This window comes from Pleurodeles waltl, chromosome 11 (genome assembly GCF_031143425.1).
Source record: "Pleurodeles waltl isolate 20211129_DDA chromosome 11, aPleWal1.hap1.20221129, whole genome shotgun sequence".
In the NCBI taxonomy this organism is placed as follows: domain Eukaryota; kingdom Metazoa; phylum Chordata; class Amphibia; order Caudata; family Salamandridae; genus Pleurodeles; species Pleurodeles waltl.
The window spans coordinates 478148835-478165487 of NC_090450.1; the positions used below are offsets into that span (position 1 = coordinate 478148835).

Consider the following 16653-nt stretch of genomic DNA (forward strand, 5'->3'; position numbering starts at 1 on the left):
GGTGTCAGTTTTTGGCATTGCCTCAGATTTACATTTCTTTATAAATCTAGGCAAGCGTCAAAAGCAATGAGTTTTGCTGTGGAACGCAAACAGCAACACCCTTTGCACACACCTCTGCCACAGAAAATTGTTTTGGACAGGCCCATATTTACAAGGCAGCATTAAGCCACAAAGAGTGACTTACGGCCACCTAATAAATGTGGCACAGTGCCCACGGAGCGCCACAAACAGTGATGCTCCGGTGGTGCTAGGGGCTTGCAAAGATGCCCTTAACATTTTTACAGAGATAATCATTCCATGTCCTATGAGAATATGTGCTACTCAATCAAGAATTCAATAATCGTTAACATCCATAGCATAAATAAGAATGCCATCCTGGAATGCATCTACTCCAGGATCATCCTTAAATAGACAGGACATCATCTTTTAAAAGACACTAACCACAGAGGCTAGTTGACAGCATCAATAGCTACTACATAATTTCGAAAGACACCAAACCTATGCTTCCATTGCTGCTGTGGCTTTCCAGAATTTTGTAAAAAAAAAAAAACTGGGTGGTTGTTGTAGATGCCACCTCTAGCCATGTTGCTAACGTGATAATCACATTGCTCTAGAATATATAACAGAAATACTAAAACTCACCGAGATGTAGAGAAAATAGTAGCCAACAAACATAAGCATGCATGAAGAAAAATCAAATCTTTCGGTGTTTGTAAATGTTCATCCAATTAAACATTGTCTGCTGTCTTACCATCAAGTAAAATGAGGAATACATACAGTTCAAAGCAGTATACAGTGGGCAGCGGTCACAGTACAGGTGACAGTCATTTGTTGTAGAAAGTAAATAAACATGGCTGCGTTATATGAACTGTGCCTCCATATCTTTTCATATTTGCCTGACCTAGATTCAAAATGGCACTGAAGCTCATGTTGTCACACACTGCTTGCCTGACCTCCTCTGAATGCTAAATGGCGTTGATGCTCACATTAGCCACTAGTTGTTGATATCGAATGAAGTAGTTTCTTGAAGTCAGAAAGCAAAGTAAATAAAGTATAAGACGAATACCACCTGTTAGACCTGACAGCCTTAGGGTAGTCACCCCTAACTTTTTGCCTGCCTCCCTCCACTTTTTGGACACTGTTTTTGCTGGTTTATAGACTCTGCGCACTTTACCCCTGCTAACCAGGGCTAAAGTGCATATGCTCTCTCCCCTAAAACATGGTAACCTGGAATCATACCTGATTGGACTCTTAATTTACTTATAAGTCCCTAGTAAGGTGCACTTTATGTGCATAGGGCTGGTAAATTAAATGCTACTAGTGGGCCAGCAGCACTGCGTGTGCCACCCACTTAAGTAGCCCCTTTTCCTTGTCTCAGGCCTGCCATTGCAAGGCCTGTGTGTGCAGTTTCACTGCCACATCGACTTGGCATTTAAAAGTTCTTGCCAAGCCTAGAACTCCACTTTTTCTACATATAAGTCACCCTTAATGTGTGCCCTAGGTAACCCCTAAGGCAGGGTGCTGTGTAGGTAAAAGGCAGGACATGTACCTATGTAGTTATATGTCCTGGTAGTGTAAAACTCCTAAATTCGTTTTCACACTACTGTGAGGCCTGCTCCCTTCATAGGCTAACATTGGGGCTGCCCTCATACACTGTTGAAGTGGCAGCTGCTGATCTGAAAGGAGCAGGAAGGTCATATTTAGTATGGCCAGAATGGTAATACAAAATCCTACTGACTGGTGAAGTCGGATTTAATATTACTATTCTAGAAATGCCACTTTTAGAAAGTGAGCATTTCTTTGCACTTAAATCCTTCTGTGCCTTACAATCCACGTCTGGCTGGGCTTGGTTGACAGCCCCTTGTGCATTCACTCAGACACACCCCAAACACAGGGTACTCAGCCTCACTTGCATACATCTGCATTTTGAATGGGTCTTCCTGGGCTGGGAGGGTGGAGGGCCTGCCCTCACACAAAGGACTGCCACACCCCCTACTGGGACCCTGGCAGACAGGATTGAACTGAAAGGGGACCTGGTGCACTTCTTAGCCACTCTTTGAAGTCTCCCCCACTTCAAAGGCACATTTGGGTATAAAACAGGGCCTCTGCCCTACCTCATCAGACACTTGCTGGAGAAGAAACCTGAACCAGAAACTACATCCTGCCAAGAAGAACTGCCTGGCTGCTCAAAGGACTCACCTGTCTGCTTTCTACAAAGGACTGCTGCCTTGCTGTTGCCCTGCTGCCTTGCTGAACTCTTGTCTGGTTGTGAAAGTGCTCTCCAAGGGCTTGGATAGAGCTTGCCTCCTGTTCCCTGAAGTCTGAGGACCAAAAAGACTTCTCTTTTTCACTTGGACGCTCCGTGCGCCGAAAATTTCGACGCACAGCTTGTTCCGCGGCGAGAAAAACGCTGCACACCGACGCTGATCGACGCGACGCTCTTGGGACGATCGAAAATCCGACGCACGGCTTCGCAAGGACAACGCCGCCCGACCTCTAGAGGAGAAATCGACGCGACGCCTGCCGTGAGATCGTAATTTCGCCGCGCAGCCCCGCAGACCGACCTCGAGAGGAGAAATCGACACAACGCCTGCCGTGAGACCGTAATTTCGACGCGCAGCCCCGCAGACCGACGCGCAGCCGGAGAACAAGCAGGAAAATCCACGCACAGACCCGGGACATCTGGTAATCCCCGCGATCCACAGAAAGAGACTGTCCACGCGCCGGAAAACGACGCACGACTTCCCCGCGTGGAAAATAACGACGCGAGTCCGTGTGTGCTGGGGAGAAATCGACGCACACATCCTTTTTCCACGCACCTCTTCCTTTGTGGCCCTCTGAGGAGATTTTTCCACTCTAAACCAGGTACTTGTGCTTGAAAGAGACTTTGTTTATATTCTAAAGACTTAAGACACTTTATATCACTCCTCAGTGATATCTCTACAATTTCCCATTGCAACTTTATTCTTTTTGACCTACAATTATCCTGATAAATATTATATATTTTTCTATAAACACTGTGTGGTGTATTTTTGTGGTGCTATATGGTGGTATTGTATGATTTATTGCACAAATACTTTACACATTGCCTTCTAAGTTAAGCCTGACTGCTCGTGCCAAGCTACCAGAGGGTGGGCACAGGATAATTTTGGATTGTGTGTGACTTACCCTGACTAGAGTGAGGGCTTTTGCTTGGACAGAGGGTAACCTGACTGCCAACCAAAAAACCCATTTCTAACACCACCACAACCACATTTCACCTGAAGTGTAATCACCACAGAATTTCGTCCAGGTGGACGCACTCAGATGATGGGCTCTGTATGATGGGTCTTGCCTATTAATCTTGTCGTCAATATGTAGTGTCTCACTGCGGTGAGTGAAGAAGGACTAGGAAACTTCTTGGAAAATAAATTTATCATGGAAAAAGTAATAGTTAAAAGTAGAGCTTATCCAGCAGGGTCCAGCCCACTAGGATCCAAATCTCCAACTTACCGCATAGCCAGAGCTCTAGAATTAGAACACTGGAGCAGGCAAGGAGGCAATGCTGCATGATACACTACATAAGTAGTAATCAATAAATGACATAGGATACAACAATGTGCTTGCTGAGGGTGCAATTCAATCATCTGGTCTGGTCCAGCAGTAACCCTGTAGCCATGATGTCTGTTTGTGAAGTAAGGGGGTTGCTAGGATACTGAATACTATGTAAGAGGTGAAGACACATATTCAGCTATAGGGGTACCTTGGGACCAAATGATCAAATGACTACAGTCAGCCCTGCTCTCTGCTCCTTTGGACAGCATAGCAGGAGCGGCTCGCGGTGGTAACAGGGGGTGGGGTGGCACGCACGGGGGGGAACGGGTGAAATTAATAAAAAAAAAAACATACCTTATTCATTGCTGCCGCTGCCGTCAGGACTGTGCTGCTCCTCTCCACATCTCTGCCAACAGCCTGCGGCACAGGCTTCCAGCCTGCCCTGTGGCCAATCCTGAAGCTGCTCAAAGCAGCATCAGGATTGACTGGGATTGCTGAGCCAGGGCGCTTCCAGGCAGACTCAGAGCCGGCAACTGTGTTGCTGGGCTGGAGAGAGCCTACTACGCAGGTGTGTTTGGCCAGCCCAAGACGGCCGACCATACACACATGTGCAGTGAGGGGGAGTGCTGTGCACTCCCCCTCAGTGCTCGTAACAGCCTGCGGCCAAGCCCCTTTTTCTAAAAACAATTTTACATAGTTTATTATCGTTTTTAGTAAAAGGTTTTACAGCAGCTACCTCTGGTGGGGGCAACGCTCCTCTGCCCTAGAGGAGGAGGCACACCTGCAGTATAGCATATACTGGCCCTGTAGACTTCTCCATGCTTTGCTGCTTCTTCACTTGCTATATTGGATGAGAATTGCTTGGCAGGAAAGGTAAGAAGGAATCATGTCTACGTTGCTCCTGCAGCACTTGGGATGCTGCTGTGCGGCATGGGTGTCATTTCCTCTTCATAGTACACTCTGTCAGGTCTCTCTTTTAACCCAAGGCTTTGTGATCCAAATGTGGATGGTGTTAGGCATGGTCAGTGGGAGTTGCCATCATCCAACTCTTGTTCACTGTTCAGTTTGTGTTTGTGCTCTCCCTAATATAGAAAGGCATCATTTGTGCTGTCAGTTCAAGTCATAAGAGTGGTGCCTTAGATCAGGGCCTGCTTTAGCGCTGGCCCCTGTGCAATAGTCTTTTTTGGCCCATGAACACCTCCTCGGATTCACTCACTACCACCCGGCAAATGTGCCCTCATCTCTCCATAGCCCCCCTCTCACATACATTAACTTGTTTTAAAGCACTTGTAAAGGTTTGCTTTACTAATCCACTCAGCTATCCACAGAAAATATAGTTCTGTCCTTTGCAGCAGGCATATTAAAGCTCTACACTTCTTTATATTGAGTGATAGCTTCCCCTAGACAAAACTCTCATCGCTCTCCCTAGCAGGAACATTTATCACAAGAGGTATTGTGACATTTTAATTGTTTCCTGAAGGCTGGACACACAAGGAACTTTTCAGCAGGTGCTTTCAAATCGCAAGTTTCTAAGTTATTGCTAAACACAGCGCCCCCCCCTGAGGTCAGCGCCCCCCAATCCAGGTCAGCACCCAGTGCAGCCACGAAAACTGGATGGGCTATTCAAAGCACAAAGGGCAGACATAAACAAGTTACATGAAGGAACTGGGGGAGATTTACAACAGTGCAAAAATGTAAACATTAAAAAAAATTGTGGGCAGATGCAAAAGATTACAGATAGCCCATGGAAGCAATGGGTGAAGGTAGTTCACCAGCAAATGCTAGAAGGGGGTTAACCCAAAATCCACTCTCTATGTATGTATAGAGCATGAGGTTTTGAATTACATCAGATTTAAAATTGCTCATTATTATATGAACTTCAACAACACCCAAACCTGCACTGGTATTTCAGAGCTGCTGACTAGACTGTGGAATTACAAAACTTTGCTCCAGACTCATGTTCTTAAACCTTCATGGCGTTAAATAGTAGGAGGTTCATTTGGCTCTACTTAGTAATTACTTACAATTTATATTTAAATAATCTCTGATAAACTTGGTAGAACTGCAATACTTGTCAATCGTTTTAATACAGCACAACATTACATATTTCTTACCTTGAACTTGACCAGGTGCTTGCTGAAGCATTCCAGGGTAGACTTGAGAACTTGGAAAAAGAGGACCTGCACTGTAAGAAGGAGGCTGTGGTGGCAGATTCCCTGACAAGGATAACACGTTCGCAGTATTAGATGAAGAAAGCAGAGTTATTTACTCCAGTGTTCCTTTACAAAATTCTGACATTTGATATCTGTTTGCCTGGTAAGCATCATTGTTTAACCTGTTACATAGCTGTCGTTAACTAGCGAAAGTAGGACATCTGTACTTCCTTGCAGAAGTTAGGAAATAACACAGTTTGCTAAATCTCTTTAATATTAATGACAAACTTTTCATTTACCCATGTAGCACACATGGCATATGCCAATGCATGGGTGTATTATGGAAGAGAGTCCTAAATGTGAAACAGTTTTTATGTCTGCCGACTCTTGTCAAAGATATGTTTGCACAATTTGATATCTGGCGCTTAGCTATTGTCTTTATTTGTGCTTGTTTTTAAAAGCACCATGCTGCACACTTTTTAACACCTACATCTGTTTTTATCCTTAGAACACAATGATTATACTACTAAATTTGTTATATAGCCCAATGACTTGCCTAGTTTGGTCGTACAGCGAAAGCATTGTCTATTATGAATTCCATATCTTGGCTTCTTCCAGGGCAAGGTAAGACTATAACAGAGCCAAAGAATGCTGCTGTGCATTTGGGGAAATTGGCATGTGTTACAGTGGCAAAACCCTTGATGCACCCTGTGCAGCAACCATTCATGAGTTTCTCATTTTGTTTTTCAGCATGGAAGCAAACAGGAAGCATTTTCTACTAGATAGGTCCAGCATGGCGCTATTTAAAGTACTATTAAATTGGATAATAGGAACAGTTGTTTACAGCACTATTGAAAAAACAAGTTATTAGTATTATTACTCTTTTTTGCAGATTTTACTACTGTCTGGCTAAACTATACTAACTGCTCCCATCCAAAATTGAGCTATACCCAAGACTCATTCGAGATCTTAGGCAGTTTACACATATAGGTACTGATCCACAAACACATTAAAGGGCACAACGTTAACCTCAAAAAACACATTGCCAAAAAGAATTGGCTCTTTCTTTTAAAAACACACAAGTGAAACCGTTTAATTCAGAAACTGACTTCAGAACTGTTGTTCAAGTACTCATGCTTTCGCATCTGGATGGTGGTAACATCCTATTCCCTGGGTATTTGCAACCATTTTCCCAGGGGCCAAAAAGTTTGGTCTGTGATGTGCCTGAGGGCCGCATCGATGCCAGAGGAATAGCGGTCAGGTGAGGGGTGTTGGGAGGATTGTCGGTTAGGTATGGGTAGGAAAAGCAAAGGATATACATCTAGTGGCTGAATTGAGCAATATGAAACTAGAAAACCTGGGATTAATCTTGGCTTCCCCACTTTTTCGAATTGTGTGATCCTAGACAACTTCTTAATTTCACTTTCCCTCATTTTTCTTCATTATCACATATGAGGGCAGCGAAATTTCAGGGTCTGCACTGTACAAATCTGCTCCTGTGTTTGAGTTAATAAACTATAATGTTATCCATGTATATTAAGAATGCAGTCCACTCCAAAAATGCGCATAACATCTGACTTGCCTCTTTAGATTCACTATTGGCCTATATGTCGGGGTTGGGGTAAGAATTAATGTTTCTAAGTTCATGTTTGAAAACTATCACTTTTAAACTAATACCTCTCATTGCACTGATATAATAAGTTATACTTAGGTGAAAAGGTTCTGCATGTAAACTTAATCCACTTTTCAAATTTTGAAGCAACTGTTATATTTTTACACTTCTGCTGCAAGATGTCTTTAAAAATGAACGTCTTTCTAAAGTGAAACTCAGGTCTCCCTACTTACTTCCTTTCCATAACACCAGTTAACCTGGAAATAAACAATTGTCTCTCTTTTTAAGATCTTTTTATTGTTAGAGCTGAATCAAGTGAACAGCAACCCTGTACTCTTGTTGCCCAGGGGGCTGCATGTAAAGGTCAGGGTGGCCGCATGCGGGTACCCATGCCCTATTCTATGGCCTCCCAGAAAGTATGTAATGCATACAACTCAAAAGTTACCACTAAGGACGTTACAATGCAAGATGTTACAACATAGTTATGTACAACTAGACAGAGCAGGATTTTACAATGTTGATAAGTCTTTTAACTTATTATTTATTTAATAATATAATTTTAACCCCTTCCCTGCCATGGACGTAATGGTTACGTCTGGTGGCGCGCTGCTGAGGCGCCATGGACGTAGCCATTACGTCCTGGTATAGGCCTTCGGGGAAGCATCTCCCCAGGGCAGGGCTGGAAGGGGAATTGCTTCCCCTTCCACCCCTGCCAGTGACATCTGATGACATCAGCGCACCAACTGATTAGTTTCTGCTCGGTACGGGGGGCAGGTGAGGCAGAAAGGCATGAAAAGGGAAGGAAAGGCTTTTACTTCACTTTTCATGCCTCTCTGTGCATCGTGCTGCAGGACTGCCACTAGACACCAGGGATGTTTGTTTACTTTAGGTAAACAAAGAAGGGAAGCGCCCCCTTGGGCAAGGGTCGCTCCCCAAGGGGGGCAATTTATTATGAGGCCCATTTCTGCCCCCCCGGGGACAGGTCGGCCTATAATAATTAGGCGATCTGCCCCCGGGGGGCGGAAGCCATTAGGCACCAGGGATGGGTTTTTTCTATATTGATAGGGGGAGCGACCCCTTAGGCAAGGGTCGCTCCCAGGGGGGTAATTATTTTCATAGGCCTATATTAATTAGGTCGATCTGCCCCCAGGGAGGGCAGAAGCCATTAGACACCAGGGATTTTTTTTATTTTATTTATATTGATAAGGGGAGCGACCCCTTAGGCAAGGGTCGCTCCCCGGGAGGGGGGAATTGTCTTTAGGCCATTTCTGACCCCCATGGGGGAAGATCGTCCTATTTCTATTAGACCGATCTGCCCCGGGGGGCAGAAACCACTTGGGCACCAGGGATTGGTGTGTGTGTATAAGTGTGTGTTTTGTTTGGGGGGACAGCCCCTTGGGCAATGGTCGCTCTCTATGGGGGCACATTCAGCCTATTTTTGGGAGGCCAAAGCATACAAGAGACCAAGGAAGATTTTTTTATCAAAATAAGAGGGTGGAGGTATGGCCATACCCTGCCCCAAATAAATGGGGCCAAAGTTGTTCTGCCCACCAGTGGGCAGATGGGCATTTACCCCCGATGCACACCCGAGGGGCAGAAGGTCTACTAGATGCCAGGGAATAAAAAATAAAAAAAATAGTGTGAGGGTGCCTACCAACCGGTATGGGCATAGTTATGCCCCCACCCCAACTGAAGGGGGTAACAGTCTTTCAGCTCTTCCCCCGCACACTAAAACATCTTATCCCATGGCAAGCAAGAAGACATTTGATTATTTTGGGTTTTGTTTTTACATTTGGGCCTTGAGAGCTTGGCTAACTCTTAAAATTGTTCCACTTGGAATGGTGAGGGCTGCACTTTTTGGACTTTGGGACGCTGCCATGTAGAACAATCCACAAAACCTAGACACATCTGAAAACTAAACATCTGGGTGAGTCCGGGTGGTGTGCTTCACATGCACCCCGCACCATTTTCTTACTCACAAAGCCCTGCAAACCTCCAACTTTGCTGGAAATCACACATTTTTCCCACATTTTTGTGATGGAACCTTCCTGCATCTGTAGGAATGCACAAAATTCCTACCACCCAGCATTGTCTCATCTATACCGATAAAAATTCTGCCCCACTTGTCAGGCTAGAAATGTTTTTTTTCAAACTGCCCTTTTGGACCCGCGTTGGTTCCCCCTCAATTTCAACATGTTTTTGGCTCTTCCCTGGCACAGGCACTTGGCACACCTACAGAAGTGAGGTATCATTTTTACTGGGAGACTGAGAGGAACATTGGGTGGTAGGAAATTTGTCCCGGTGCGGTGATCCCACACAGAAATGTGGGAAAAATGTGATTTTTTAGCTAAGATTGAGGTTTGCTGAGGATTCTGGGTAAGAAAACGTTGTGGGATCCATGCAAGTCACACCTCCCTGGATTCCCTCAGGTGTCTAATTTTCAGAAATGTTTGGGTTTGGTAGGTTTCCCTATATGGCTGCTGAGCCCAGGACCACAAACGCAGGTTCCCCCCCTGCAAAAATGGGTAGTTTAGCATTTGATAATTTTGATGTGTCCACATAGTGTTTTGGGGCATTTCCTTTCACGGCCACTATGCCTACCGACACAAGTGAGGTACCATTTTTATCGGGAGACTTGGGGAAATGCTGGGTGGAAGGAAATTTGTGGCTCCTCTCAGATTCCAGAACTTTCTGTCACTGAAATGTGAGGAAAAAGTGTTGTGGGCCAAATTTTGAGGTTTGCAAAGGATTCTGGGTAACAGAACCTGGTGAGAGCCCCACAAGTCAGCCCATCTTGGATTCCCCTAGGTGTCTAGTTTTCATAAATGCACAGGTTTGGTAGGTTTCCCTAGGTGCCGGCTGAGTTAGAGGCCAAAATCCACAGCTTGGCACTGTGCAAAAACAGCTCTGTTTTCTTTGGGAAAATGTGATGTGTCCATGTTGTGTTTTGGGGCATTTCTTATCACGGACACTAGGCCTACCCACACAAGTGAGGTGCCATTTTTACCGGGAGACTTGGGGGAACGTTGGATGGAAGGAAATTTGTGGCTCCTCTCAGATTCCTGAACTTTCTGTCACTGAAATGTGAGGGAAAAGTGTTTTTTGGGCCAAATTTTGAGGTTTGCAAAGGATTCTGGGTAACAGAACCTGGTGAGAGCCCCACAAGTCACCCTATCTTGGATTCCCCTAGGTGTCTAGTTTTCAAAAAAGCGCAGGTTTGGTAGGTTTCCCTAGGTGCCGGCTGAGCTAGAGGCCAAAATCCACAGCTTGGTACTTTGCAAAAAACAGTTCTGTTTTCTTTATGAAAATATGATGTGTCCACGTTGTGTTTTGGGGAATTTCCTGTCACGGGCGCTAGGCCTATCCACACAAGTGAGGTACCATTTTTCTCAGGAGACTTGGGGGAGCGCTGGGTGAAAGTAAATTTGTGGCTCCTATCAGATTGCAGAACTTTGTGTCACCAAAATATGAGGAAAAAGTGTTTTATTAGCCAGATTTTGAGGTTTGCAAAGGATCCTGGGTAACAGAACCCTGTGAGAGCCCCACAAGTCACCCCATCCTGGATTCCCCTAGGTGTCTAGTTTTCAAAAATGCACAGGTTTGGTAGGTTTCCTTAGGTGCCGGCTGAACTAGAGGCCATAACCTATAGCTAGGGACTTTGCAAAAACACATCAGATTTCAATGTAAAAATGTGATGTGTCCATGTTCCATTTCCTGTCGCTAGCATTAGGCCTACCCACGCAAGTGAGGTACCATTTTTATTGGGAGACTTGGGGGAACACAGAATAGCAAAACAAGTGTTATTGCACCTTGTCTTTCTCTACATTTTTTCCTTGCAAATGTAAGAAAGTGTTTAAAAAATACATCTATTTGAGAAATGCCCTGTAATCCACATGGTTTTATGGGCACCCCTGAATTCAGAGATGTGCAAATAACCACTGCTTCTCAACACCTTATCTTGTGCCTATTTTGGAAATATGAAGGTTTTCTTGATACCTATTTTTCACTCTTTATATTTCAGCAAATTAATTGCTGTATACCCGGTACAAAATAAAAACCCATTGCAAGGTGCAGCAGCTCATTTATTGGCTCTGGGTACCTAGGGTTCTTGATGAACCTACAAGCCCTATATATCCCCACAACCATAAGAGTCCAGCAGATGTAACGGTATATTGCTTTAAAAAATCTGACATTGCAGGAAAAAGTTACAGAGTAAAACGTTGAGAAAAATGGCTGTTTTTGCACCTCAATGCCAATATTCTTTTATTTCAGCTGTTATTTTCTGTAGGAAAACCTTCTGGGATCTACACAAATTACCCCTTGCTGAATTCAGAATTTTGTCTACTTTTCAGAAATGTTTAGCTTTCTGGGATCCAGCATTGGTTTCATACCATTTCTGTCATTAACTGGAAGGAGGCTGAAAGCACAGAAAATAGTACAAATGGGGTATATCCCAGTAAAATGCCAAAATTGTGTTGAAAATGGGGTTTTCTGATTCAAGTTTTCCTCTTCCTGAAAGCTGGGAAGCTGGTGATTTTAGCACCGCAAACCCTTTGTTGATGCCATTTTCAGGGGAAAAAATGTTAGCCTTCTTCTGCTGCCCTATTTTCCCCTTTTTTTTTTTTAAAACAAAAACGAATTTTTTGCTGTATTTTGGCTAATTTCTTGGTCTTCCTCTGGGTGAACCCAACAAATTCTGGGTACCTCTAGAATCCCTAGGATGTTGGAAAAAAAGGATGTGAATTTGGCGTGGGTAGCCTATGTGGACAAAAAGCTATGAGGGCCTAAGGGCAAACTGCCCCAAATAGCCAAAAAAAAGGCTTGGCACCTGAGGGGGAAAAGGCCTAGCAGCGAAGGGGTTAAGGGCTCAGGTATGAGTACCTGTATGAGTTGGTAAGGGTTTTTTGGGTTTCAGGGATGAGTGAGGATAGTAAATATAATTGGGGTATTTAAGGGTTCAGGTGTAGTTGAGGGTAGAGGTTAGTATTGAGTTTAGGGCTTTATGGTTAGGTAAGCGTATGGGGTAGTAAGGGTATGGGGTAGTAGAGGTGTCTACGGTTTATGGGTTGGTAATGATATTGGATAGTAGGGGTTTCAAGGTTTTATTTGTGGATAATGGTGGTATGCGTTTAAAGGGGCTTTTATGGTTCAGGTATAGGTGAGGGTATGGGTAGGTAAGTGTTGTTTAGGGATGTGTAAGGGTACGGGGTAGTAAGGGTATAAGATTTAGGGGTAGTAAGGTGGTGATAATATACATATGTTTATGTATTTATATTGATAGATAGATTAAATATATAAATCACATAAATATATATATGTTTATGTAAATATATGCACACAAGTCAAATTAGTTGTCATAGGTGTCAGCAGTGATAACTCACTAAGCCTAAACTGTTAACAACACATGAGGATGCAAAATCTACGATTACAGACATACCTGTAAGTATGTTTGGTTTGGCTCAGAATTAGGTGCAGCATATTACTTTGCGGATATTCAAACTAGGTTACTAATAATTCATGATTCAGTCTTATTTTAGGGGCTACCAGTCCTGTAAAACTGAATCAATATATATCAGGCCAGAGTACAATTTATAAGTAATCATTTTCGCATGAAAAGGGAGACTATTGGAATATGATGGGTGGAATTTAGGAAATACATTTCAGAATGCATCTTCTCTTTTTATTGATTGCTTTAATTCATCATAAGCATGTCCCTTTCCTTGTCGTCTATTTAGAGAAACGTTTGAATACTGTCATCGAGGAAAATGTTGTGGATCAGATTATGGTGTGTGAACACTGAACCCTCAAGACTGTCACGACTGCGATGAATAATGTTTTTAGCACCTTCATTATGTTCTTGTTTTCTCTTGTTTATTCTTTCTCTAGCTTAAATTAAAAGCTTATGTATTTCTATCTCTCGCACCAGTAATATACTAGGTACTAAAGTGATTTGAAATAAAAACAAAAATTGCTGTAAACTTGAAGTTCTTTCACAGCTTTATTCCAATACATTGTGTTTTATTGCTACAGTTTTGCTAGTCCTCTGTTTGGTTTACTTAAGCTTTCTGTTAAGCATTAAGGAAGGAACCCTAAGATAGGTCAGTATATCGCTTGCATGGTGCAAACATAAATCGGTGTGCAAACATAAATCTGTTAGAATTATTGTTGCTTTAACAAAGATAAGCCCACTGGCTGGAAGATAGCATGAAATCATGAGGAACGCCGCGCAGAAGATTGATTGGTTCAGAAGAAGAGGGCAGTAACGAATCAAAATCAAATAGTGCTACCATTAGGGAAAAATGTGGAAGGAGCAACCCGTTTGTAAAACAATGGTCTGTTGGAATGACGCTTTTAGCGTTGGTAATAATTGCTCAATTAAAAAGAAAACTGAAATTTGTTGATGATAAAGGCTTTACTTTTTTGTTTTGCTTTTTTTCCTCATTTATTGTCAAATAAAACAATTCTAATTATCATCAAACTGGTCTAATTGGCACTGATTGGTATTTTTGCAGGAATATACGGAAAATCTCTTGACACTATAATTAATGTGTGCGTGTTCAGTAAAAAGGACAGCTATTTTTTTGCATAAAGTTATTTTTTTCAAAAAATGTGACATCAGTCTTAGAGAAAAAGATTTGAATAAAACTAGGCTAAGAGTGACACTAACTTGAAAAAAGAGTTGTTAAAGTGATCTTAGGATATTCTTCTGCATTTAAAAACAAAAGAAAAAAAGCAATAAATGATTGCCTGCCAATTATGTAATGAGATAGGAATGATGGCAATGCTAGAGATACTATTTAAATTACAACTTGTTGCTAATAATGATCGAATAATGTATTTTTTCAGTGACATTTATTGTACTTAACAATATGCCATGACAATCTAAAACATTCACAAAAATATTATTGCACACAAAATATTAGCAAGTAAGAAACAAAAAATATCTTACACACACATCAGCCCTTTTAGTACAAGAAAATAAAATACAATGTATTCTGTCTCATTTCAGTTCATATGCTCAGCATAATCCTAGTATTGATATGAACATTATTTATGACTCAAGCACACTCTATAATTTAGCAGCATTTCCTCTAATAATGTTAGATTACTTCACAAATTAACCCCTTCAAATCAAGCTTGAGCCTTAAGAGACAACGGGACAAACTGGATTTTTCTGTGATTTGTACAACTCATTTTTATTGTATTCCTGACTTATTAGTGCGTTTCTAGAGAAAGCCAGGAGTGGTCAGCCCATTTCTCAGTCCCTCCTTACCACTGCATTCACATGAACCTCCCTGATAGTTATGGGCTGGGTTGCGCTGTGATAGGACATTCTGATTGCCTGCATAGCATGTATGACTAACAAAAGAACTAACATAAAGTCTTCCAGGTCAAAGATAATGAAATTGCATACATAGCATGTATGGCTAACATAAGGACTAATATACAGATTTCTTCAAGGTTAAGCATAATCTACATACCAAGTGGGTAACGACAGACTTGGTGTAATGAGCTTTGTGCATCTGACATAATAAGTAAGGAGCCGGGGCCCGTACCGCATTGCTTATTAGATGTGCAAGGTTGTATTGTATTTAGTGCCATTGCTGACTGTTCCCTTTTGTTTGCAGATGCAAGCCTCATCTCGCGCAAGAGTTGTAAACTCTCAACCAACATGTTGGGTGAGGTAGAACATAAATGCAAGCCACGTTGTCAACAAACGCTTGTGATTCAGCATGTCTCCAGGCAGCAGCATCGACCGCAGAATGATGGTAGGTCATCCGCTCCTTTTGTGTTTGTTCAAGAGCACATCTATTTTGTCATAGTCACTGAAGCTTCTAGTAATCATACCCTTAGGCTGGCAATTGTTAACCTTAGTATTTTGAGGGATTTGGGAAACTCTTGTAAGTCAGACTCTAGGGCCCATATTTATACTTTTTGAAGCAAAAATTTGCGTCAAATAAATTAGCGCCAGCTAACGCCATTCTGAAGCGCCATTTAATCAATGACGTTAGCCGGCGTTAGCCGCCGGCGCTGCCTGGTGTGCGTTGAAAAAAACGACATACACCAGGCAGCGCCGGCGTAGGGGGATATGGAGCTTGGGTGTCAAAAAATGGGGCAAGTCAGGCTGAGGCAAATTTTTCGCCTCAACCCGATTTGCGCCATTTATTTCGACTCCCAACCCCCATAGAAATGACTCCTGTCTTAGCAAAGACAGGAGTCATGCCCCCTTGCCCAATGGCCATGCCCAGGGGACTTCTGTCCCCTGGGCATGGTCATTGGGCATAGTGGCATGTAGGGGGGCACAAATCAGGCCCCCCTATGCCACAAAAAAAAGTTTTAAAAAACACTTACCTGAACTTACCTTAATGTCCCTGGGATGGGTCCCTCCAGCCTTGGGTGTCCTCCTGGGGTGGGCAAGGGTGACAGGGGGTGTCCCTGGGGGCATGGGAGGGCACCTCTGGGCTCCTTCCGAGCCCACAGGTCCCTTAACGCCTGCCTTTTACAGGCGCTAAAAAACGGCGCAAAAGCGGCCGTACGTAATTTTTTTTGACCCGCCCACTCCCGGGCGTGAATTTTGCCCGGGAGTGTAAATACGGCGCACATGCCTCGGAGTCACTTTTTTAGACGGGAACGCCTACCTTGCATATAATTAACGCAAAGTAGGTGTCCACGCTAAAAAATGACGCAAACTCCATGGACTTTGGCGCTAGACGCGTCTAACGCCAAAGTATAAATATGGAGTTAGTTTTGCGTCGGAATTGCGTAAAAAAAAAACGACGCAATTCCGGCGCAAACGGAGTATAAATATGCCCCTAGGTGCGCTAGGACTCCGCTGCCCCAGGACATTAAAATCGTCAGAGCACTTCTGTCTTTGGAAGAAACCCTGTTTATTTATAGGTACTAAGGTACAAAAGTGAAAGACACTGAGATGTGAATTTTTTGTTCATACAACAGTGCATTTGATTAACACACTTAGAGACACAAACTTGGTGTAATCAAGAATTTGAACCAGAGGAATGTAAATCTACCAGTGGTGTTTATCTGTTGTATTGCAACATTCCTTGCCCCAACAATCTGGAAACTCTGAATTATTATCTGAGTGAAACATTCACGTGATATGAATCATAAAGAATTGTTCAACATTTTCTTGGGCAATTGTGACTGAGAGAGTGAGTTGATGAATGAAAGTACACCTCATATTTAAAGCCCTCACAGTTAAGGCTTGTTCTAGTGTTATTGTATTAGTGAGTACGCTACACTTTAGAACCGGACCCAGCAGTTCTAGTGTTATTGTATTCGTGAGTATGCTACACTTTAGAACCGGACCCAGCAGTAATCAATGTGCCTTGTTGT

General features: G+C 43.0%; 1 protein-coding gene across 4 annotated transcripts in view; it reads right to left on the reverse strand.

Moving 5' to 3' along the window:
• LOC138265798 (phospholipid scramblase 1-like) overlaps positions 1-16653 on the reverse strand; it is a 194405-nt gene that overhangs the window by 125800 nt on the left and 51952 nt on the right. For 2 of the 4 annotated variants that reach the window (XM_069213849.1, XM_069213850.1), the window contains one exon: positions 5649-5750. The exons of the other annotated variants lie outside the window; for them this stretch is intronic. In XM_069213849.1, the coding sequence (XP_069069950.1) occupies positions 5649-5750 (102 nt within the window). The remainder of the gene's footprint in view (positions 1-5648; positions 5751-16653) is intronic. 4 annotated transcript variants of the gene reach the window in all.